Source organism: Oncorhynchus kisutch, linkage group LG4 (genome assembly GCF_002021735.2).
Source record: "Oncorhynchus kisutch isolate 150728-3 linkage group LG4, Okis_V2, whole genome shotgun sequence".
NCBI lineage: Eukaryota > Metazoa > Chordata > Actinopteri > Salmoniformes > Salmonidae > Oncorhynchus > Oncorhynchus kisutch.
Window position 1 is genome coordinate 8,627,976 of NC_034177.2, and position 24,726 is coordinate 8,652,701.

Sequence of the window (24,726 nt, forward strand, 5' to 3'; positions counted from 1 at the left end):
GCAAAATAAATAAATAAAAATTAAATACAGTTGGGAAAGAGGTAGTTGTTTGGGCTAAATTATAGGTGGGCTATGTACAGGTGCAGTAATCTGTGAGCTGCTCTGACAGTTGGTGCTTAAAGCTAGTGAGGGAGATAAGTGTTTCCAGTTTCAGAGATTTTTGTAGTTCGTTCCAGTCATTGGCAGCAGAGAACTGGAAGGAGAGGCGGCCAAAGAAAGAATTGGTTTTGGGGGTGACTAGAGAGATATACCTGCTGGAGCGTGTGCTACAGGTGGGAGATGCTATGGTGACCAGCGAGCTGAGATAAGGGGGGACTTTACCTAGCAGGGTCTTGTAGATGACATGGAGCCAGTGGGTTTGGCGACGAGTATGAAGAGAGGGCCAGCCAACGAGAGCGTACAGGTCACAATGGTGGGTAGTATATGGGGCTTTGGTGATAAAACGGATTGCACTGTGATAGACTGCATCCAATTTGTTGAGTAGGGTATTGGAGGCTATTTTGTAAATGACATCGCCAAAGTCGAGGATTGGTAGGATGGTCAGTTTTACAAGGGTATGTTTGGCAGCATGAGTGAAGGATGCTTTGTTGCGAAATAGGAAGCCAATTCTAGATTTAACTTTGGATTGGAGATGTTTGATATGGGTCTGGAAGGAGAGTTTACAGTCTAACCAGACACCTAAGTATTTGTAGTTGTCCACGTATTCTAAGTCAGAGCCGTCCAGAGTAGTGATGTTGGACAGGCGGGTAGGTGCAGGTAGCGATCGGTTGAAGAGCATGCATTTAGTTTTACTTGTATTTAAGAGCAATTGGAGGCCACGGAAGGAGAGTTGTATGGCATTGAAGCTTGCCTGGAGGGTTGTTAACACAGTGTCCAAAGAAGGGCCGGAAGTATACAGAATGGTGTCGTCTGCGTAGAGGTGGATCAGGGACTCACCAGCAGCAAGAGCGACCTCATTGATGTATACAGAGAAGAGAGTCGGGCCAAGAATTGAACCCTGTGGCACCCCCATAGAGACTGCCAGAGGTCCGGACAGCAGACCCTCCGATTTGACACACTGAACTCTATCAGAGAAGTAGTTGGTGAACCAGGCGAGGCAATCATTTGAGAAACCAAGGCTGTCGAGTCTGCCGATGAGGATATGGTGATTGACAGAGTCGAAAGCCTTGGCCAGATCAATGAATACGGCTGCACAGTAATGTTTCTTATCGATGGCGGTTAAGATATCGTTTAGGACCTTGAGCGTGGCTGAGGTGCACACATGACCAGCTCTGAAACCAGACTGCATAGCAGAGAAGGTATGGTGAGATTCGAAATGGTCGGTAATCTGTTTGTTGACTTGGCTTTCGAAGACCTTAGAAAGGCACGGTAGGATATATATAGGTCTGTAGCAGTTTGGGTCAAGAGTGTCCCCCCCTTTGAAGAGGGGGATGACCGCAGCTGCTTTCCAATCTTTGGGAATCTCAGACGACACGAAAGAGAGGTTGAACAGGCTAGTAATAGGGGTGGCAACAATTTCGGCAGATAATTTTAGAAAGAAAGGGTCCAGATTGTCTAGATGAATATGAAGTTGTTAAATTTCCCTTTAAGAACATACCTCATGGCCCCCTTGGGCAGGTAGCTTCCACTGCCCTTAGTCAGGTAAATCTCCTTGGACTTAAGTTGTGATTCCTGCTCTTCTTCCTCTTCCTGATCCATACAGTTGGAGGAAGGGTAGGGAGTCGGGATGCGAAAGCTATTGTACGACTTTCGACTGCCTGGCCTCTTAGGTACACCAGCCTCAGTAAATCTCACGCGGGACTTGGTGTTAGTCTTATCGTCTAACAGACTGGTGAGTGACGCTGTGAGAGATCTCTGTGACAATGGAGAGGAGGCAGCATCTTGGATGCCCAGTAGTTCGTAAAGACCTGGGATGATGATCTGCATCAGCTTGTCTGATAAAAACTGGACAATCCTCAGACACAAGCCGGCAAGCTGTTGTTTTGTCAGCTGTATTCCAGAAACAGAAGAAGTGTTTTAAAATGTTGCATAGTGCGTCTTTCAAAAGCTTATGAACAAGGTTAAACATTAGGCAGAGTTTTCATGGTAATCTAATTAAATTGTCAGTAACATGATCTTACCGGGTCAAACATGCCCTCACGAATCCCCCTCCATTGCCTGAAAACAATATTGTTATAAATGTTGTCATATCAGGATGCGTGGCAGAATTGTTTTTATTTAATTATTTGCCTGATCGTGAAGTTATACTTGCTTTGTGTCAGTTGTTTTGGCAAAATTGCAATGTGACAACTTTTCTAGCAATGAATTTTTTTTTCCCGATTGATCAGTTTCTAATTTGATCCTATTTCCTTGAAGGTGTGATAGTACCAAAGAAAACAGAACATACTTCTCAGTTAGGTTTTGAAGGAAGTCCATAAGTGTCAGATGTTCCACATTGTTGAGCTTCCCCTCTTCTGTGGTTTCCATCACTGAGGTTGCTCTGCTCCTGGTAGAATTGCTCTGCTCCTGGTAGAAATGTAATTATATTGCAAATAATAAAACATTATATACAACAAATATCATACTGAAATGATTATTAACTGTTAAAGAGTGGAGGAGCATTGGCAACGTTGGGCCAATTAAACAACTGCAACACAACAGAGATGGTTGTGGTACGTCAACATTGCCAATGATAGCATCACTATAACATTTTATTGGATTAATGTTGTAATATGAAATGACAAGGTCAACTTACCATCTCATTGACAGCTTCAGAGGTCAGGTGGTCATCCATCACACAGACAGGCAGGTCTAGAGACTGGGACAAGGCTCTATGGTCATAACCAGGAGAGAATGGAAACAACATCAGAGCAGTCCCAATGGCAGAATCTAACCACTGTCTTCATGTCAAAGACTCACTCACTCATTTGCTTTGTCAAACCTACCCCTTAGAATGACTTCGATATTAACACTGAATATATTTTGTTATTTTGTGATCTCTCAATAATCATTCTCACAATAGCATATTGGTAGTAGTCAGTGACATATTAAAGCTAAGCAGGGCTGGGTGTAGTTAAAACCCTGGATGGGGTTCGATCCCGGGCTCACTCACTCATTTGCTTTGTCAAACCTACCCCTTAGAATGACTTCGATATTAACACTGAATATATTTTTGTTATTTTGTGATCTCTCAATAATCATTCTCACAATAGCATATTGGTAGTAGTCAGTGACATATTAAAGCTAAGCAGGGCTGGGTGTAGTTAAAACCCTGGATGGGGTTCGATCCCGGGCTGAGGTGCTGCCTATTGTTTTTTTCTGAAAGTGTATATAATGTTGAAAATCTGACATGGTTTCAAAGGTACAAATTCAACCTATTTTATACAAGGTTTGGCTATGCTGAATTTAGTTTACAATGATGACATCATCCTGTGATTTAAGTTTCACCCTCAAAACAACAGTTAGGCCTATACCCCATTATATCCACTACGCCCCCCCCCCCACCCCCCACACACACACACTTTATATTTTACCAATATATATGCAGCCCACCAGCCCTAAAGCATGAACATGTTTTTTTGCTAGAAAATGTGGATTAAGAGAAGCAAAATGATCCTTTTCGCTAGTTTCATCTAAATAGAAGGGCAACATGACATTGACAAACTTTGACATATCTGCTTTCACCGGGATTAAAAAACCCAGGCTTTCCTAAAATGTTTACCTCAGCCAGTCTAGAACCCAGGTGTGTCTGCAAAACACATGCACTCCTCCATAAGGTTCATGGCTTGCCTATTGTTTTATCCCAGTACAAGATGGGGCAACTGGATTCAGGATTAAACACAAGCAGTCTTTAAGGTATATTTTATTACAGTTTAGGCCTACCTTATTATTTTCTTCCATCTGGCAATATCATTTTAAGGAATGAAATCTGTTTTGTTGCTAGTATTATTATTAACTGTAGGAAAATACAGCTGTAGAGTACAAGAATCAGCTACTTTCTGAAGGGCAGCCAAGCTCATAAGCAATTTAGAACCTACAGACAATTATGACAATATTGGAACGCATGAATGTGTCACAAACGCCTTGTGGTCACATGATATTTTAGGGCGTGGCTCCTCATTCGTGACCGGTTCTCTTATTTCTGTTTCCCGGTATCCGTTAGTGCTGGAATTTGCGATTAATACTTTTCTCATGCCGAAACCGGATTAGATACATACCGATAGTTAAATGTCAAAAATGATTATATTTGCAATGTCATTAAACAACAACAACATAAATAGCTACTACATTTTCGAAATATGATTTTGTCATCAGGTCAGTACCATTTGTTTGATTTTGTGGACCCACGACTAAACTTTATCTATGTTAGCTAGTTGCTAGCGACGCTAGTCAGCATAGGCTGCTACGTGATAAACAGTTCGCGTTAGCGAATTAGCTACCTAGCTAGCCAGCCTAACAAGCTGTCAAAACCAGTGGAAACCGATGCAACCCTGCTGCCAAATAAGGGCCAGCTCGATGACCCGTGGCAACAGTGAGGTCCCTATGAGTTTCAAGGCTTTAATAAGTGCTATCGTGCAGAAAAAGCGAATAAAATACTGGTTGATGAGCTAGCTAAGTTAGCTAGCAAGACGGATATGACCGTTAAAAGCGTGCATGCACAAATGCATGACGACACATATGAATATGAATATAAGTGAGGCAGGCATGCAGAACGAGATCGCCCCACCAAGTCAGACAGTAGAGGGGTGCAACAACGCCGGTACACAGAGGCATAGCTCATACAATTATATTTTGTCCGGGTCAATGACTATCCTTGTTGAATAATAAATACCTGCGTCAAATATATGGCATCGCATGCTAGTGCAAAGATAGCTTGCATGGATTTTTAAAAAATCCGGTGACCACTAGATGGCCTCGTATACCCACATTTAGATCAACTGTACTTGATTTTTCATCAGTACTGTGAATGACAAGCTCACTGAATCTAGTTTAATAATCTTTATACTCAGCAGGTAGAGGCCTAGGTACTTCAAATCAGTGCTTAATTTGAGCAGGATCATGCCAGAACAGGATCCGGCACCGTTCCTACTGTTTTATTCCGGAACCTATTTGGCCGAATCCAGGTACCTCTCGTGCCATGAAAAATCATTTTCACTTTTTGCTATGTAACAATTATAATAAAAGCGATCAAAGTTCATTCGAGTTGCCTCTTCGTCAATTATCCTGCCCCCTCATCTCTCCAGAGTTTCACTTCATCATTTGTTTCCTTATAGAATCATAGCTGCATGAAGGGTTCTGGAGGAATTTTCTAAAGTTACGCAATTACTGCTGTCTCTTCAGAAATAAATTAAATCATTCAGAATAGCCTAATACGTCATGAGAAGCCCTATAATTTACATACAGAGGACCAATAGCTTCTTTTTAAAATAGCCTAGCTGCGGATTGTAGCCCAATAACAAAGAATAGCCTACAGTCAGGAACGCGAGGCAAATCTGTCAGTGAAAAAACAGCACGCAGACAAAACAGGCCTTTTGCAATATTTCAAATACAATCGAGGGAAAACACAGGTTGAAAAGCAATGACTCTTGCTGAAAAGATAAGACTATGCTGTAGACTACCAAAATATTTGATCAACTCCCAAACATTGTTTTTACAAAACAGAGAGAGGGAGAGATAGGCTTTTGACACGAGCGCATCGACAATCTCCAGCGAGTGAGCTGCGTATCATTGGGCGAGTCAGTGAAACTGGAAAGCATTTTTAGGACTAATTTCCTCCTCATATTGTAGCCTACTATATGTTTCTCCACAAACCTAGGCCTATAGGCTATTGATGGATTCAAGACAAGGTCGTTTTTATTGATCTCAGTATTAAGTTTGCCAGTGTCAAAGTAGCCTGCCATTTCGATCATTTCTGCGGATTTAAAAAAGATAATCCCAAAGTCTCCAGTCATGTAAAATTATGTAGAATTGCACGAAATGCGGTTTTAAAAAGGCCAACACTTTCCCGGACCCTAGGCTACTAAAAATGTTCTCCATGTTTGCACCTTCTATATGTGTGCACCCAAGTCCATAGGGGAGCTGTAGCAATGGGACAAGATTGTAACTACCAATTGGATAACACTAAATTGAAGAGAAAAAAAAGAAGTCACCTTGGGGGTTTGTGGTTTATGGCCAATATACCTCCGCGTTGCGTTGTGCCTAAGAACAGCCCTTGGCCGTGGTATATTGGCCATATACCACACCTCCTTGGGCCTTATTTCTTAATTGTACACAATTGGACACGTTTACAATTATTGTATGGTAAACATTGACATCTGTCTGGGTGGAACACCCTCCATTACGGCTCCATCAGTGTTGAGCCCTCTCACTCTGATTGTATGGGACACTCAATTACGGCTCATTGTGTTTCCAATCTTCTTCCTCTGGCAGGATTACTTCCACGTGCAACTGTCAGACGACAAGTAGGTGAGGCACTTCCGGGAGCTGAGCTATGCTGGTGCCATCCTTCGGGACAGCTGGGTCCTGACAGACGTTGGCATCACCCCTAGCAGTGCCATCTGCTGCCTGCTGAAGGTACCAGCCGAACACCTAGCTGTTTCTACCCGTGCTTGAAAATGCATATCAAAGTGAGCTGGCTATTGCTTGAAACAGCTTCATACTATCATTAACATAAAGTGTTTCAGATATAGTGTGGTGATATATAGTATGGTGATATATATAGCATGGTGATATATAGTGTGGTGATATATTGTATGGTTAAATAGTATGGTTATATAGTATGATTATATATATTATGGTGATATAGAGTGTGGTAATATATAGTATGGTGATATAGTATGATTATATAGTATGGTTATATAGTATGGTTATATAGTATGATTAGGTGATTTAGTTCATTCAAACAGGTGCCATTAATACAGGTAACGGGTGGAGGACAGAGGAGCCTCTTAAAGAAGAAGTTTCAGGTCTGTGAGAGCCAGAAATCTTGCTTGTTTGTAGGTGACCAAATACTTATTTTCCACCATAATTTGCAAATAAATTCATAAAAAATCCTACAATGTGATTTTTCTGGATTTTGTTTCTCATTTTGTCTGTCATAGTTGAAGTGTACCTATGATGAAAATTACAAGCCTCTCTCATCTTTTTAAGTGGGAGAACTTGCACAATTGGTGGCTGACTAAATACTTTTTTGCCCCACTGTATAGTATGGTGATATATAGTATGTTGAGGTCACCCTGCTTGAGACTTAAAGTAATATTGACCTTGCTCAACCAAGACCATGGTTATGGTAGAGTGATTGGTTAGTAAGGACACTGCTTTATACCGAGACCATGGTTATGGTAGAGTGATTGGTTAGTAAGAACACTGCTTCGTGAGTGTGAAGTGTTGTTGTACAGAGGTCCCTGGGTACATGTCCAGAGCCAGACAGGGACAGAACTCACTCTGTTCCACAAAGTTCTGTGGAAGATTTGCTAACAGAGGAGAGTGGTTATGTATCTAAGTACACATTTAACCATCAGAATAATGTTTATTTGTGTTCCTTACTTACACATCCCATCATTGACATAGTCAAAGCCAGACCTTCTGTCTGTCTCTCCTTCTCGCTTGGTTGACTAGAGTGGAAATCTATAGTATTGTATGGTTGACCTGGGATAGAGCTGAAATGTGGCCCGATGTAGTGTTGCCTTTGTACCAAACACCCTTACAGTCATAAACCTTTTCCCCATGTAATCGCCTCGACCTCAGTCTGGTGTTCGCTAACAGTATCTGTAGAGTCTGTATACCCAGTGGTGTATAGTACAGTAGAGCAGACAGAGTACAGCAGAGTACAGCAGACAGAGTACAGTAGAGTACAGTAGAGCACAGCAGGCCGTATAGTAGGAGAAGAAGAGGCCCTTTGGGTTCATTGAAATACATTTTCATAATATTTCTGTTAACAAATTAATCTGCACCCAGATTCGTGTTCAATGTGATAGAACAAAACTCAGTACAGCACATGAATTAGAAAATGTTGTTCCAAATTTGAGCCACGAGATGGTGGTAGATTCTAAGTTTAAATAGCATGGACCTTTGATTTGTCTCTGGATAGAAATTGCCCTTGGGCACAGATCTAGGATCAGTTTACTCTCACCAAATCCTAACCTTTACCATTAGCAGTAAAAACACAAACCAGACCTAAGATCAGTGCAAAGGAGCCACTTCATCTTACCCCTGTAATTATATATACTGAGTGTACCAAACATTAGAAACACCTTCCTAATATTGACTTGCACCCCGCCTTCTGCCATCAGAACAGCCTCAATTCGTTGGGGCATGGACTCTACAAGGTGTTTGAAAGCGTTCCCCAGGGATGCTGGCCCATGTTGACTCCAATGCTTCCAACAGTTGTGCCAAGTTGGCTGGATGTTCTTTGGGTGGTGGACCATTCATGAAACACACAGGAAACTGTTGAGTGTGAAAAACCCCAGCAGCATTGCAGTTCTTGACACAAACCGGTGCACCTGGCACCTACTACCCCGTTCAAAGGCACTTAAATATTTTGTCTTGCCCATTCACCCTCTGAATGGCACACATACACAATCTATGCCTCAATTGTCTCAAGGCTTAAAAATCCTTCTTTAACCTGTCCGCTCCCCTTCATCTACACTGAAGTGGATTTAACAAGTGACATCATTCAGGAATCATAGCTTTCACCTGGATTCACCTGGTCAGTCTTTGTCATGGAAAGAACAGGTGTTCATAATGTTTTGTTTACTCGGTGTATAAACACAACATAGGTATTTATGTAAAACAAGTGAATTTACTGTATGTCCATGGTCTTATACTTCAGCGGGAGCCGGTGGTGCGTGTGTTCAGTGCCGTGACGGGGGAGACCCTCTCAGTCTCGGGCACTGTGTTTCTCCTGAGTACGTCTGTGGCCAGGCTCATGACCCTGGTGTCCCAGCAGTGTGGGCTTCCCGTCAGCTCCTTCAGACTGAGCTCTCCCACCGGCCTGCAACTCTACGACTGCAACCGGCTGCACGACTACGCCATTGACCTGGGTATGGCCTTCCTTGTGCAGGAGATCAATGGTCCTCTGGCTCAACACCTTATGGATGTAACACAGAGACAAATGGACTGTATGGAACACATTCTTGGTTCATGGCAACCAGGAGGACAACCTGCATGTGTCTCTGTCTCCCAGGGGCTACTCTACGGTTGGACACCTGGGATGGGTGGGCGGAGTTCCTCAGAGGCTGCTTCCTGGGACACAGACTGACCGTCCAACGACACCTGTCTAGGGAGAGACCTGTGATGAGGTCAGAATACACATCTACACACTGAACTGTATGATAGACTTACTATCAACAGTGATGGTACTGAACCTTTATATAGCTTACAATGATATTACTGACCCTGTATATAGCTTACAATAATGGTACTGACCCTGTATATATCTTACAATAATGGTACTGACCCTGTATATAGCTTACAATAATGGTACTGACCCTGTATATAGCTTACAATAATGGTACTGACCCTGTATATAGCTTACAATGATAGTACTGACCCTGTATATAGCTTACAATGATGGTACTGACCCTGTATATAGCTTACAATGATAGTGCTGACCCTGTATATAGCTTACAATGATAGTACTGACCCTGTATATAGCTTACAATGATAGTACTGACCCTGTATATAGCTTACAATGATGGTACTGACCCTGTATATAGCTTACAATGATAGTGCTGACCCTGTATATAGCTTACAATGATAGTACTGACCCTGTATATAGCTTACAATGATAGTACTGACCCTGTATATGGCTTACAATGATAGTACTGACCCTGTATATAGCTTACAATGATAGTACTGACCCTGTATATAGCTTACAATGATAGTACTGACCCTGTATATAGCTTACAATGATAGTACTGACCCTGTATATAGCTTACAATAATGGTACTGACCCTGTATGTAGCTTATATTCTCGTGTTTTTTTCCTTCATACGTTTTTTCTCTTACCCTGATATTTAATACTGCATTGTGGGAAAGAGTTTGCAAGTAAGCTTTTTACTGTACTGTTTTATAACCCACTGTATCTTGTGAACTTGACAAAAAAAACTTGAAACGTGTTATAAATACATTGATTCTGTATTATTCCAGGTTCCAGCTCCGGGTGGCACTCTACATCGCTGCTTCTCTGGGCCACCTGGACCTGGCCGGCTGGCTGCTGGAGAGGGGGGTGCTTGTCATTGAACCGGTGGGGGTTCACCCTTACCGTGAGTGGTGCCACCAGACGGCCCACCCCGACGTCACCAAGTGTCCCGCTGTCGCCTCCATCGAGCGTGGCCAGCTCACCATCCTCAAACTCTTTATCGCCAGCAGCGTTCTGACCCTTGCCTGTCGGGATCCCCAGGGTCGTGACCCCCTGAGGATCGCCCTTCAGTACGGCCACAGGGAGTGTGTGAGTCACCTGGCCACCAAGCTGTGCTCTGTGGTGGTCCTCCCAGGTATGGCCCTGCCCATGCGGACATACCTCCAGATAAAGGGCTGGGTGAGGCTGGGGCAGAGGAGGACAGCATCTAGGCACTGCATCAGCCCCAACAGGGCTCCGTTCAGGACCAGGGTGGGCGACACGGTCCTGGTGGACGGCTTCACCCTCCCCAAGATGTCCTCCAAGCCCAGGAGGAGTGAGGCCAAGGCCGGTATCAGGGTGATGTCCACAGCCTCTCGACGTTTGACCCCCATCAACTGCCCATCTCATGTATCCTGCCCGCTCCGCTCCCTGGCATCCCAGGATAAACCTCTTCAACTACCGAAGCTACACCCTGTGGCCACGAGGGATGAAAGAGAGAAGAAGAGGGGATGTGGAGGGAAGGGATGTGAGGAGGATGAGAGTGGGGATCAGAACAGCAACCAATTGAGGAGCAGAGTCCCGCTCCCGCCCATTTCCAGAGACACCAATCTCAGACCTGTGTTTGCCTCGCCAAACTCCGCCCAGATACTCACCACCTCACTGGAGGCCTTTTCTCTCTCCACTGCGACCGCACACCCAGAGAAAACGCCATATACTGTTTGGCCTTGGCCAGGTTAGTCCAAGTTTAAATGACAGCTACGGTGAATATGAATATTTCTCTGGAGGTTTCTTATGGAAGGTGTGAATACTGTCAGAAGAAGCCTCCTATAATCAGTGGTGGTGGGGACACATGTAAAAGCTGTTTACACACTTTTTATTTTATTTTGTTCAAGCATTTACCCACCTTTTGTGGAAGATGCATTGAAAGTAGAGGGAGCGTTACTTCTTTAATCCTGAACGGCAATCAGCATTTACCAGTCAATGGTTTTACCACTACATCACTGCCTATGATATACCCTTATCCTCCCTGAATAGATTTCAGTACAAACAAATCATGAGCCAACCATCATGCTTAGAAGGTACATAGTCAAATCAACTCAAACTTTAAATTTGTCACATGCGCTGAATACAACAAGTGTAGATCTTTCTGTGAAATACTTTACTTACAAGCCCTTAACAAACAGAGCAGTTCAAGAAGAGTTAAGAGAATATTTACCCAATAAACTAAAGTAACAAATAATAAAACAGTTGAACTTGTCCGGTGGACATTTGATTAATTGTTCAGCAGTCTTATGACTTGGGGTTAGAAGCTGTTATTGGTTTACCCTAACAAGTCCTGAAACAAATCATCAGCCAACTTAGAAGGTATATAGTGTCTTATTGGTTCACCCTAACAAGTTGTTTCAGTATGGGGAGAGGATAGGATGTAAGGGCGCTTCATTAATGTATTGAGGCCATTACATATACAGTATTTCACAATGCTAGGACACAGGTTTGGTCTCCTAACCTTGTTCTGGTTGATTGACTCTCTAACAGTGCCTTCACACAGAGACCATGGTTGTAGCAGCTGAATGTAGCGCGGACTCTGGCCAGGAGGAGTGCTCAGCACATTGGGTAGACACCAGGATCCTGGTCATTAGACTGCTGAACAGCTTCTACCCCCAAGCCATACGACTGCTGAACAGCTTCTACCCCCAAGTCATTAGACTGCTGAACAGCTTCTACCCCCAAGCCATTAGACTGCTGAACAGCTTCTACCCCAAGCCATTAGACTGCTGAACAGCTTCTACCCCAAGCCATTAGACTGCTGAACAGCTTCTACCCCCAAGTCATTAGACCGCTGAACAGAGTCTACCCCCAAGTCATTAGACTGCTGAACAGCTTCTACCCCCAAGTCATTAGACTGTTGAACAGCTTCTACCCCCAAGTCATTAGACTGCTGAACAGCTTCTACCCCCAAGTCATTAGACTGCTGAACAGCTTCTACCCCCAAGTCATTAGACTGCTGAACAGCTTCTACCCCCAAGTCATTAGACTGCTGAACAGCTTCTACCCCCAAGTCATTAGACTGCTGAACAGCTTCTACCCCCAAGTCATTAGACTGCTGAACAGCTTCTACGCCCAAGTCATTAGACTGCTGAACAGCTTCTACCCCCAAGTCATTAGACTGCTGAACAGCTTCTACCCCCAAGTCATTAGACTGCTGAACAGCTTCTACCCCCAAGCCATCAGACTGCTGAACAGCTTCTACCCCCAAGCCATAAGACTGCTGAACAGCTTCTACCCCCAAGTCATTAGACTGCTGAACAGCTTCTACCCCCAAGTCATTAGACTGATGAACGTTAATTAAATGGCCACCTGCACTATTTGCGTTGACCCCATTTGTTATTGATGTATTTTTCTAATTGTTTTCCACTGACTCTCTTGAATTGGCTCGATGCACACTCACTACACTCTACCCACACATTCACTGTGACACTGACCGACTTTCACACTAGCTGCTGCTACTGTGTTTATTATCTATCCTGATTGCCTAGTCACTTTTACCCTTACCTACATGTACATACTGTATTACCTCAACTACCTCGCACCCATGCACATTGACTCGGTACTGGTACTCCTTGTATATAGCCTTGTTATTGTGTTACTATTTAGAAAATATTTTCTTACTTTTTTAACTCTGCATTGTTGGGAATGTGCTCGTAATAAAGCATCCCACAGTTGTTTTCTGCGTATGTGACCAATACGATTAGATTCTCATCTGAACAAATGAATGCTCTCGTTGTTTATAATGAGGAATTTATTTAAATAATTTGGTTTTCCTTGAAGATTTGAATGGGCTGAGAAAGCCTTTCGTGATGGATCTAGACAATCTGGTGAAAAGGGAGGGTTTGCGACTCTTCTCTTCAAGTGGGAAGGACGATGCGATATCATAAATTCCCTCTGGAGAAAAGGAGCCATGAGATGTTGTCATCGTCTCTGCAACAAAAGACCATCCAGCATGCCATCAATTTACATTTTTACTCATTTATCAGACACTCTTATCTAGAGAGACTTACAAGGAGCAATTAGGATTAAGTGCCTTGCTCAAGAGCACATTGACAGATTTTGCCTCGTGAACTCAGGGATTCTGAACCAGCAACCTATCGGTTACTGGCCCAACCTCTTAACCCACTAGGCTACCACCCAGCCCACAGTACAGTATGTCATAGGTAACAACTCAGAGGAGTACAATGTCTTTCCAAATGAATTAGTGGAATGGTAAAGGGATAATGTCTCAGTCTTGACTGAGCAGCAGCCTAAACAGCAGCAGGGCTTACCTGTAAAGTACACAGTAGGGGAAATGTTCTGAGGCTGGTACTCCAGAGACTCTTGAGGACAGAGGTTCTTACTAACTTTCTTGGAACCCTGGTTGGTGGGAAAAGGCACATTAAAACAAACTGAAATTTTTTCGATATCTTAAAGTACAGGATATCAATTGCAAAGAAGCAGTGCAATGCCATGACACAAAGAATCATATATCTCATAAAAGGTCAACAGCAGTGTTATTCATGAAAGATGTATGTGTACTAAACCTTTGTGTTAAAGGTGAGGACCTGCTCTCCAGTACTGCTGATGGTATCCCTTTCCAAATCAAACACGCCTTCTACAATGTCACTGGTGGCCACACTGGTAGTGGACTCAAAATAACATTTAGCAGTGGCTTTGGTGATCATTTGAAGAATGACCATGCAAGTAGAAGTCTTTGGATCGTTCTGGACTGAAACATCAAAGTTTATGTTTTCATACTCATCTGACCACTGTCTCAGGAAGCCCTTCACTGTCTCTTCAGCAAATATCTGGAGAAGCTGAGAGGAGAGCTCCTTGGATATGGCACATTGTTCCTTTCCCCATTTCAGCCTTGAAAGAATGGAGTCTGAAGCACTTTTGGCTGCTTCCAATGTTAAGACCTGTGGAGTGCTGTGGCTGTCCTGAAGGGCTATCACTTTATCCACCAATTCATGACTGAAAATGTGGATGGTCCAAGTGGAAATTATTTTTCTCAATTTCCTAACAGCAGATCGGAGGTCGTCAAGATGAGAAGCACCCTGTCCATCTTCCTGTGTGTTCTCAACACTTTCCACCATAATGTCCACTACCACCCCAGCAGCTTGCCTGACTTTGTCCACAAAGGTTACAGGAAGTAAGTCCTCTGTGTGAAAGAAGTCCTCAATGATTGTGTTTCTAACAATGGGAAAGTCAATCTGAGCAGGAAACTCAGTGGGGATGGGAGTCCCGGGTAAGGCAAAGTGCCATTTCGACTGCCTTAATTTTGAAGTAGGTGTTAGAGAGATGGAGGAGCGTGAAGAAGAGGTATTTCTTGTATTTTGGCTGTCAGCACTCCTACAACGGATCGTGTCAATATCCTCCAGCATGGATCCTGAGAGCTCAGTGGTTTTAGGTAGTAATTTGTGCGGAATGTCCACACAGGCAACGTTTCCTCCAGGTGTAACACTGCTCTGGTTGACCTCAAGATGGCCGAGACTTGCTCTTTGTGATGCAGGACTGCTTTGATATGTAAAGATTTGGATTGAACCAAGTGTTGTGTCTGATCTTTGAAGATCTTTTCTGAGAAACTCCGTAATCTTACTTTGCAGACTGTAGTAGATGTGACGAGCAACAGACCAGATCCTTTTCTCAAAAACCTGTCCAGTGGTGAGCAGGGAGGTTCCAGATACCATGTCAGATGATTGGGTGGTCTGGGTGAGCTCCTGCTGGTCTTTCACCATGGTTTGTATAATATCAGTAGATGTGGTGGATGTAGATACAGACTGGAGGTACTTATCTGTTGTGCCTTCCTCCACAATGTTAAATGATCTAGAGAGGACCTCACTCACTCCTTTCTCAGCTTTGGTTTGGAACTCATGACTAGAGAGTTTTTGGAGGCTCTTTGTTGAAAGACTGTGGGAAGATGCAATGCTTTTGGAGGCAGCCGTGCTGCAATCTAGACTTACTGGAGAGGTTCGCTCAGTAGAACCTTGGAGACGTTCAAACATGTCTTCACATGGTGTTGGGGACCTTGACAAGGAGATGTCCTTCAGCTGAGACAGAACACCACCTACCAACATGGTGACCTCAAGGGACATATCAGATATTTTCTTTCCTACTGTGGAGAAGCAAGGTGCATTTGATGCCTGATCCTCGCATGAGGTCAAGATTGTTGAAATGACCTGTTTGGTACTATTGTTCATTAGACCCTCGTCTGTTTCAGTCCAGAGAAGTTTTGAACTCTCGCTGACACCCATGTGTAGAGTCACTTCCTGGTTCAAACTGGGCAAGTGAGGCACACTCTTACTAGCTTGCGTCAAGTTCTGGCTTGCCAAACCAAGGTACTCCTCAGTCACAAGATGTCCAGAGTCCTCTGTGGGTGTATGGCTAGACATTCTTCTCTGCACGTCTGACCTCCGCCGGTGAATGGTGAAGCCCTTTAATGTCTTCTTAATATTTTTATATAAACTAGTGGTAGCAGACCAGATCCTGCTCTTTCGCTTTTGTGCATTTTCCTGGAGGTCAGGTTCTCTCTCCTCTACTTCTGCAGGTTGCGCCAAGCTCTGCAGGTCTTCCACAAATGTGTCAATGATGCCAAAGGCAGCAGAATCCGCACAAATATCCTTTGACAAGGTTCTCTGGTTTTGAACGGAACAAGACCTAGATGCTACAGAATAAGCAGGCTGTGCACTAGTTAAGCTACTGGTGGACTTTTTAACTAGGAACTCACTCACTGCTTGAGTGGTGTCACTCTTGAATTCCTCACTTGAGAGTTTTTTCATGCAATCTAACAGACTGGTCAAAGAAGCCGTGGCCTTACTTCTGCTGTCCTCAATTTGACAGGGGAACTCATATACTATTGGTGATGAGGCCCTGGAATGGGAGATATCCCCAAGCTGAGCCAGAACGCCCTCTACAAATTGTTGTCTCTCAATAGAGAAGTCTGATCCTTTTTCTCCAACAGTGTACAGGGGGTCCTCCTTTGACATCTCAGTCTTGTACAAGACCAGAAGCTCTGAGATAACTTCTTTGGTGCAAGTTGTCAGAAGGAGCTTGCTTTCTTCTGACTCAGTTTGTGCCCAAAGAAGTTTTGAGCACTCACTTAGGCCTCTTTGTAAAGTAACTTCACCAGTGGACTCTGGCAACTGAGGCTCACTCTTACTGGGCCTATATTTCATGTCTAAGCAAGGAAGTGGAACTGTCTCCTTAAACTCAGCATTTGTGATGTTGTCATCAGATGTGACAATGCTCTTTAGGGCAAATCTCTGAAGCTTGCCAAAATAATCTTTCAAGCTGTTTTGGATGCTGTGGTAAATGTGAACAGCAGCAGACCAGGCACTCTTCTGTTGGGGACTCTCTTCAGATTCAGCCAAGGACTTCATATCTGACACGAAATTCTTAAAAACTACTGACGCTGCTGAGCCCACTGGGCGAATTGACTCTGTCTTTAAAATGCCAGACAATGTTTGACCTGATACAGCACCTGTTAACTCAGACTGAATGACTGAACTAGGAAAGCTCAAACTACTGACTTGTTTGGCAAGAACTCCACTCACTGCTTGTATTGCTGTTGTTTGAAACTCCCGGCTGGAGAGTTTTTGGATGCTCTTAGATGTGAGCGTGCAGGAGGAACCAGATTCACCAATATTGTAGCTGCTCTCGTATTTCCTTATCAGGGCATCAAGATCCTCAATGAAGCCAACATGCGATGCCAAAAATGTGATCTTGTCCTTCAGATCTTCCAGCAAATTCTGTTCGTTCTCTTCAACAAAAGCTACCATTGTGTCAGAGATTGTGGTCATGACTTGCCCTGTTAGACTCTTGCTCTCTTGGTCAACTTTTTCAAGTTTTGCAGCCAGCTCTCTCACCATGCTCTCAGTCACCTTGGTCTGTGAGTCTCCCTTTACCGGTGTCACTTGAGAGGTTTGGCTAGCGGAGGCACTCTTAACGACCACTGATAAGGCCGACTTGACATCTTTAATCACTTCTGCCATTACAGCAGGGGTCATCTTTGGAGAGCCTGCACTTCCAGATGGAGAATTGGACATGCATGCAAGTTTGGAGAGAGAACCTTGCAGGCTGTCCTGCACACAGGTGACGAGGGTGTCCTCTGAGACACCTAAGAGGACTTGTAGCGTCTCAGAGTTGGTTGTTTTCTTCTGCACATCAGACAGAGAGGTTAGAGTCCTTGAAAACAGAAATCATCACAGTCAAACAAATAATATGTAAGGCTGTGATGCACATTCAGTGTGTCAAATACATCTGTACCATTTAAAACAATGAGGAAAACACTGCTGTTTCTCTGAGAAAAAACCTTAGTGTGATGTCAGCCTAACTGCTTAATTTCTAAAGCCCAATAAAATGTTTTTTTTGTATAAGTCATTTGTATTGAAACTGGCCTGTAGATATCTATCTATCCTGGCAACGTCTATCCTCTACAAAAATCCAAATTGCTATAAACTTCAAATACTGTAACTTCTAATAACTTCAAGGACAATCATAAATACAAGGCAGTTTGAAGAAATGTTAAAGGGAAATTTCTAAATGTTTCAACTTCATATTCACCATCTCCAGCACCACCCCAATATCAGCATATGTGAAAAACGGGCATTTCTATGTTTTGTAGTAAAAAAGAAAGAGGAAGATAAGTGTTTTCTATGACATCATCAACCAATTAGTAGGAAATGCCTACTCATAATTGGTTAAAATCACACGATGCACACTGATGATGTCATTACAATCTAGAGCTGAGCATTTAACCAACATTTTTGTTACACGTCGGTCAATTAGTTTTTAAACAACTAATTGACCGACGTCGGCTCAATTATTTGAATTCCATATAGTTAATTTTTTTCTTCTTCTGTGAGCTCGATGCTCAGTTTCTGTAGAGATAAATCAGATCAAGCATGAACTATGCAATGTAGTAGGGAGTTGTAGTTTCCAACAGGTCAATATTCTACATAGTTTAGCACAGAAAATATGCCAATTAAAGCCCATAATCCATTGCACGCCCACTTGCTTGTCCACTCTGTGTGGAGCAGATACGGAAACCTCATTGACTGAGACGGAGAGACGAGAGAATGCATGAGAGAGATAAAAAGCAGTTGCGTTGCGAGGATTCTCTACCTGGAAATACATGATCTAAGTGATTGACAGTCGGTGTTCAGCGGTCATAAAAGTAGGTCTTATTTACTTAGAAGAACTACTAAAATTGTGATTTTGTCAGACAGGATAAGCAGCAGCTCTATAGAGATGAGTTGATGACTTGGAATGAAATAATAAAGTCATCAAATAAATATTTTATATGAGAAAGTAAATGATGGTTGATAAGTCATAAACAGTAATGGACAGTCACTACCATCATGGGACTTTTATTCATTGTTTTATTATGTGTTGTTACAGCATTCAACACACATAATCCACAGTGCATTCAATGTCTAAAAAAAGTATTGAAATCCAAAACCGTGATTCTTTTTTAAATATTTGAATCGAAACCAAACCAACCTCAAAAAGCACTAATTTCTCAGCACTATTGGAAACAGTTACGTCCCTCTATATTTTTTTTACTACAAAGCATGGAAATGTGTAATTTTCACATATGGTGATGCTGGAGATGAATATGAAGTTGTTAAATTTCCCTTTAAGAACATACCTCATGGCCCCCTTGGGCAGGTAGCTTCCACTGCCCTTAGTCAGGTAAATCTCCTTGAACTTAAGTTGTTGTGATTCCTGCTCTTCTTCCTCTTCCTGATCCATACAGTTGGAGGAAGGGTAGGGAGTCGGGATGCGAAAGCTATTGTAAGACTTTCGACTGCATGGCCTCTTAGGTACACCAGCCTCAGTAAATCTAACGCGGGACTTGGTGTTAACCTTATCGTCTAACAGACTGGTGAGTGACGCTGTGCGAGATCTCTGTGACAATGGAGAGGAGGTAGCATCTTGGATGCCCAGTAGTTCGTAAAGACCTGGGATGATGATCTGCATCAGCTTGTCCGATAAAAACTGGACAATCCTCAGACACAAGCCGGCAAGCTGTTGTTTTGTCAGCTGTATTCCAGAAACAGAAGAAGTGTTTTAAAATGTTGCATAGTGCGTCTTTCAAGAGCTTATGAACAAGGTTAAACATTAGGCAGAGTTTTCATGGTAATCTAATTAAATTGTCAGTAACATGATCTTACCGGGTCAAACATGCCCTCACGAATCCCCCTCCATTGCCTGAAAACAATATTGTTATAAATGTTGTCATATCAGGATGCGTGGCAGAATTGTTTTTATTTAATTATTTGCCTGATCGTGAAGTTATACTTGCTTTGTGTCAGTTGTTTTGGCAAAATTGCAATGTGACAACTTTTCTAGCAATTTTTTTTTCTTTTTTCGATTGATCAGTTTCTAATTTGATCCTATTTCCTTGAAGGTGTGATAGTACCAAAGAAAACAGAACATACTTCTCAGTTAGGTTTTGAAGGAAGTCCAAAAGTGTCAGATGTTCCACATTGTTGAGCTTCCCCTCTTCTGTGGTTTCCATCACTGAGGTTGCTCTGCTCCTGGTAGAATTGCTCTGCTCCTGGTAGAAATGTAATTATATTGCAAATAATCAAACTTAATATACAACAAATATCATACTGAAATTATTATTAACTGTTAAAGAGTGGAGGAGCATTGGCAACGTTGGGCCAATTAAACAACTGAAACACAACAGAGATGGTTGTGGTACGTCAACATTGCCAATGATAGCATCACTATAACATTTTATTGGATTAATGTTGTAATTTGAAATGACAAGGTCAACTTACCATCTCATTGACAGCTTCAGAGGTCAGGTGGTCATCCATCACACAGACAGGCAGGTCTAGAGACTGGGACAAGGCTCTATGGTCATAACCAGGAGAGAATGGAAACAACATCAGAGCAGTCCCAATGGCAGAATCTAACCACTGTCTTCATGTCAAAGACTCACTTAGTAGTCAATACATGGCCACAAATAATGAGCGGTTCAAATAGATTGGCTGGGGACTTGACCCTACAAATGACTCCATGAATGACGCCTGACCTGCCCCATAACAAGTTCTTTCTTATTAGTCTCTCTCTCTTAATCTCCACACAAATATTTAACTGGACAGAGTGTAAGTGGCCTTACCTGACTCTCTCAGTGTCAGAAACATCATAGTCTTGTTGTTCTATGTCCTCCAGGGACATCTCAGCTACAGCAGACGGGGCAAAGCCCGGGATGATCTCTCAAACTGAAAATAATGACTGTTTATGTGAACTGAACCATTTACAGTGGCTTGCGAAAGTATTCACCCCCCTTGGCATTTTCCCTATTTTGTTGCCTTATAACCTGGAATTAAAATAGATTTTTGCACTGTCAACTGTGGGACCTTAGGTATGTGCCTTTCCAAATCATGTCCAATCAATTGAATTTACCACAGGTGGACTCCAATCATGTTGTAGAAATACCTCAAGGATGATCAAAGGAAACAGGATGCACCGGTGCTCAATTTCGAGTCTCATAGCAAAGGGTTTGAATACTTATGTAAATAAGGTATTTCTGTTTTTTTCCGTTTTAAATTGCAAAAATGTCTAAAAAACAGTTTTTGCTTTGTCATTATAGGATATTGTGTGTAGATTGATGAGGAAAATGTTGTATGTAATCCATTTTAGAATAAGGCTGTAACGTAAAAAATGAAATGTGTAAAAAAGTCAAGGGGTCTGAATACTTTCCAAATGCACTGAAGAAGTCTATAAGATATATCTTATTACAGTTTAGGCCTACCTTGTTATTTTCTTCCATCTGGCAATATCATATTAATTGATTAAATCTATTTAGTTTGTTTTGTTGCTAGTATTTTTATTAATCGTTTGAAAATACAAGTATTATCTACTTTCTGAAGGACAGCCAAGTTGATAGGCAACATAGAACCTACAGACAATTATGACATCATTGGAACACATGCACGTGTCACAAACACCTTTAGCCCAAAAAAGCAGTGTAGCAGTGCTGCCCAAGCTGGGGGCGATACACTTTTATTAGGCTTTTATTCAGATTCACAAACAATGCTCTACTTGAAGTCAATGAGTAAACATGTAGCAACATGGCTGAGCTTTAACGTGTAAGTAGAAGTTGACACTAACCATATGTATAATCCTAAAAAAAATTTTTTATTTTATTTTACCTTTATTTAACCAGGTAGGCAAGTTGAGAACAAGTTCTCATTTACAATTGCGACCTGGCCAAGATAAAGCAAAGCAGTTCGACAGATAAAACGACACAGAGTTACACATGGAGTAAAAACAAACATACAGTCAATAATGCAGTATAAACAAGTCTATATACAATGTGAGCAAATGAGGTGAGAAGGGAAGTAAAGGCAAAAAAGGCCATGATGGCAAAGTAAATACAATATAGCAAGTAAAATACTGGAATGGTAGTTTTGCAATGGAAGAATGTGCAAAGTAGAAATAAAAATAATGGGGTGCAAAGGAGCAAAAATAAATAAATAAATTAAAATTAAATACAGTTGGGAAAGAGGTAGTTGTTTGGGCTAAATTATAGGTGGGCTATGTACAGGTGCAGTAATCTGTGAGCTGCTCTGACAGTTGGTGCTTAAAGCTAGTGAGGGAGATAAGTGTTTCCAGTTTCAGAGATTTTTGTAGTTCGTTCCAGTCATTGGCAGCAGAGAACTGGAAGGAGAGGCGGCCAAAGAAAGAATTGGTTTTGGGGGTGACTAGAGAGATATACCTGCTGGAGCGTGTGCTACAGGTGGGAGATGCTATGGTGACCAGCGAGCTGAGATAAGGGGGGACTTTACCTAGCAGGGTCTTGTAGATGACATGGAGCCAGTGGGTTTGGCGACGAGTATGAAGCGAGGGCCAGCCAACGAGAGCGTACAGGTCACAATGGTGGGTAGTATATGGGGCTTTGGTGATAAAACGGATTGCACTGTGATAGACTGAATGCTTGCCCTAAATACCAGTCTAGAACCCAGGTATGTCTCCTGCTATTTATAGTATCTTTCAAGTACATCTTATTACAGTTTAGGCCTATCTTATTATTTTCTTCCATCTAGCAATATCATTTTAAGGGCAAATACACACACATATGTTGTAGGCCAATGAACTCCATAGTTTTAATCAGAGTTTATAATAAGGAAGGGGAATTCTGTAACAGTTTATGACATCAAAGGTATGGCAGCTATGGAGAATCATTTTCAAAACAATGTCCAAAACGGGAAATCATTGGATGTGATTCATTCGATTCTATGCAATTTCATCTTTGAGGACTGACATGGAAGCAACCATTACACAACCCTGAACTCAATAACCCCACCCCAGTTTCAGAAGAGATATCAAACCATATCTGGTCATATTGTATTACATCCATCAGCCTGGACAGTGATGGATGGCTATATGGAGCATCCTTGTCCATCATGTTCAGTGTGTTAGTGCTCTCACCACAGCGAGGCAGCAGAGTACCAGTTGAGGTAGGTGCAGGCAGAGCGTAGTAATTAAAGGCAGTGGTAGCCTATCCATCCCCATATCAACACCTGCAGCATCTCATGACACGCGCTCACACTCCCCCATTTACCACAACTTCCAAACTAACTGGACCTAAAACAATGTGTAACTTCGTGGCCATTCCAAGTCAGGATCACACCTAATAACAAATAGCTAAAGAGGATAAACCACAAATCAATTCATGTTTTGTAGGGGGGAGTTGACGATTATGTGGTGGTTGTTTCACTATCGATGATGAAATTGCATTAAATCAAGAGTCAGACCCAATGATTTACTGTTCGTAAGGACAGAGTGCCACTAGTAATATTGAACATTAAGTCGAAATGTAGCTAGGGGAGTTCAAGATCCAAGATCACATTTTCTTTCTATGGATTAGCCCATCTGTCAAGTGTTGGTTGTCCAGTAAAAAACTCAAACTTCGAATTAAGATTATCAATCAGATTCTGTGATCAATGTGAATCTGTGAACAGTCTTGTGAATCTTTACTAGAGTCCCCATTAGCTAACGCTATAACGTTAGCTAATCTTCCTGTGGTCCAACACCAATTGATAAGACATTACAAACAATTACAAATGAAGACTTTACAAACATTTAACAAGTAGACAATACAGACAATTAAAATACCTGACATTCAACATTCAGTTGATGCTTTGTAGGTGATGCAATAGCTGTAAACTATAGAGCTCGTGGCCAAGGTGAGTTAAGCGGCTAGAGTGGTTTCCTGTATGCCCATGCTGCACATAGCCCACCCCAATGCACTAGTTAGCCTAGTAAACAAGCCTATACACCGCGGGTAAAATGCCACTATTCACTGTTACAGTGGTCAGAGATCACAGCCAGAAGCCTACCACTACCAACGGGCTACAACTGTTCAGTATTGTTGTCTAATTTATGGACATCGTCTATGTGACTTTTTTTTATTATTATCAAGTAGGCCCAACACAGCTTCGGAAGATGTAGGTACATTTGACCAATATTCATGTATCCATTTTTCAGTTAGCATGGTCATGTTTCCTTTCACGTGAGAAATATTAACCAAAGCATAATTTTCCCTTGCTTATCTCCTTCAAAATACTGCAAGCTACAGAGCTATATAAATAATGACTGTATTGGCATGATTCCATACCTTATTATTGACTTCAGTTGGAGGTGCAATTCACTCCTTTTGACGAGTAGGTTTGGTCCTCATTTCCAGAGCAAATGTGCAACAGTTCTACACAAACATATTTAACTGTCTGTTTTCATTACATCATCAGCTACCTTTGTTACATCACAAAGCCAGCTGGCTAAATCTGGCACATTTACAGAAATACAGTAGATTGTCCCTGTCAAATACATTTGATAAAAAATAAATGTCCAAATCAAACAGTGGTGGAAAAAGTCCTCAATCAGTCAGTTGCAAACAGTATGACTCAAGTAAATGTGAAAGTTGCCAAGTAAAATACTACTTGGGAAGTATTTGGTTTGAAATATTCTCAAGTATCAAAAGTAAAAATAATTTTAAAAATTAAGCAAAGCAGACAACACTATTGTATTGCTTTTTTTGAATGTAAGAATAGCCAGGGGCACACTCCAACACTTAGACATAATTTATAAACTAAGCATTTGTGTTTATTGAGTCTGCCAGATCAGAGGTTCTCTTGATAAGTGTGTGAATTGGACCATTTTCCTGTCATACAAAGCATTCAAAATGTACTTTTGTGTATCAGGGAAAGTGGATGGAGTCAAAAGTACATTTTTGTCCTTTATGAATGTACTGAAGTTGTCAAAAATATAAATAGTTAAAGTACAGATACCCCCAAAACGATTTAAATCATTTTTACTTCAGTACTTTGCACCACTGAAAACAAACCTTTTCTAAT

General features: G+C 42.0%; 3 protein-coding genes across 7 annotated transcripts; 1 reads left to right on the forward strand and 2 right to left on the reverse strand.

The window, feature by feature from the left end:
* Nucleotides 1-1,499: 1,499 nt before the first annotated feature.
* On the reverse strand, nt 1,500-2,921 carry LOC109888574 (uncharacterized). The gene is made up of 4 exons (XM_031822364.1): nt 2,735-2,921; nt 2,387-2,505; nt 2,121-2,157; nt 1,500-1,989 (listed from the first exon to the last, which is right to left on the reverse strand). Exons 1-4 carry the CDS (start codon nt 2,843-2,845, stop codon nt 1,555-1,557), a joined length of 702 nt encoding a protein of 233 aa, XP_031678224.1. The 5' UTR covers nt 2,846-2,921; the 3' UTR covers nt 1,500-1,554.
* Nucleotides 2,922-4,114: 1,193 nt separating this feature from the next.
* On the forward strand, nt 4,115-11,460 carry LOC116373934 (protein ANKUB1-like). Of its 2 annotated transcripts, none has more exons than XM_031822361.1 (5): nt 4,115-4,293; nt 6,409-6,605; nt 8,810-9,020; nt 9,164-9,278; nt 10,129-11,460. In XM_031822361.1, exons 2-5 carry the CDS (start codon nt 6,594-6,596, stop codon nt 11,057-11,059), a joined length of 1,269 nt encoding a protein of 422 aa, XP_031678221.1. In that variant the 5' UTR covers nt 4,115-4,293; nt 6,409-6,593; the 3' UTR covers nt 11,060-11,460. The 2 variants fall into 2 exon arrangements, with proteins under 2 accessions (XP_031678221.1, XP_031678222.1); XM_031822362.1 differs by having other exon boundaries at nt 6,409-6,552.
* A 1,608-nt stretch (nt 11,461-13,068) lies between these two features.
* LOC116373936 (uncharacterized) lies at nt 13,069-23,651 on the reverse strand. Of its 4 annotated transcripts, XM_031822369.1 has the most exons (8): nt 23,489-23,650; nt 20,487-20,589; nt 20,143-20,218; nt 19,795-19,913; nt 19,528-19,564; nt 19,315-19,396; nt 13,642-13,729; nt 13,069-13,300 (listed from the first exon to the last, which is right to left on the reverse strand). In XM_031822369.1, exons 2-7 carry the CDS (start codon nt 20,543-20,545, stop codon nt 13,713-13,715), a joined length of 390 nt encoding a protein of 129 aa, XP_031678229.1. In that variant the 5' UTR covers nt 20,546-20,589; nt 23,489-23,650; the 3' UTR covers nt 13,069-13,300; nt 13,642-13,712. The 4 variants fall into 4 exon arrangements, with proteins under 4 accessions (XP_031678229.1, XP_031678225.1, XP_031678228.1 ...); XM_031822368.1 differs by lacking the exons at nt 13,069-13,300; nt 13,642-13,729 and having other exon boundaries at nt 18,333-19,396; nt 20,143-20,205; nt 23,489-23,651; XM_031822366.1 differs by lacking the exons at nt 13,069-13,300; nt 13,642-13,729 and having other exon boundaries at nt 18,333-19,396; nt 23,489-23,651.
* Between the last annotated feature and the right edge of the window lie 1,075 nt (nt 23,652-24,726).

Excerpts from the sequence above, each read along its gene's own strand:
- LOC109888574 (XM_031822364.1), bottom strand. The coding sequence starts at position 2,845 with ATGTTGTTTCCATTCTCTCCTGGTTATGACCATAGAGCCTTGTCCCAG. Across the intron at positions 2,506-2,734 it reads CTGAAGCTGTCAATGAGATG|GAGCAGAGCAATTCTACCAG; the intron begins GTAAGTTGACCT and ends CATTTCTACCAG. Across the intron at positions 1,990-2,120 it reads GTGAGGGCATGTTTGACCCG|CTGACAAAACAACAGCTTGC; the intron begins GTAAGATCATGT and ends TCTGGAATACAG.
- LOC116373934 (XM_031822361.1), top strand. Across the intron at positions 9,021-9,163 it reads CGACTACGCCATTGACCTGG|GGGCTACTCTACGGTTGGAC; the intron begins GTATGGCCTTCC and ends TCTGTCTCCCAG. Across the intron at positions 9,279-10,128 it reads AGGGAGAGACCTGTGATGAG|GTTCCAGCTCCGGGTGGCAC; the intron begins GTCAGAATACAC and ends GTATTATTCCAG.
- LOC116373936 (XM_031822365.1), bottom strand. The coding sequence starts at position 17,397 with ATGTCCAATTCTCCATCTGGAAGTGCAGGCTCTCCAAAGATGACCCCT. Across the intron at positions 13,730-13,896 it reads TCCTCACCTTTAACACAAAG|GGTTCCAAGAAAGTTAGTAA; the intron begins GTTTAGTACACA and ends CCCACCAACCAG. Across the intron at positions 13,301-13,641 it reads CCCTACTGTGTACTTTACAG|AGACGATGACAACATCTCAT; the intron begins GTAAGCCCTGCT and ends CTTTTGTTGCAG.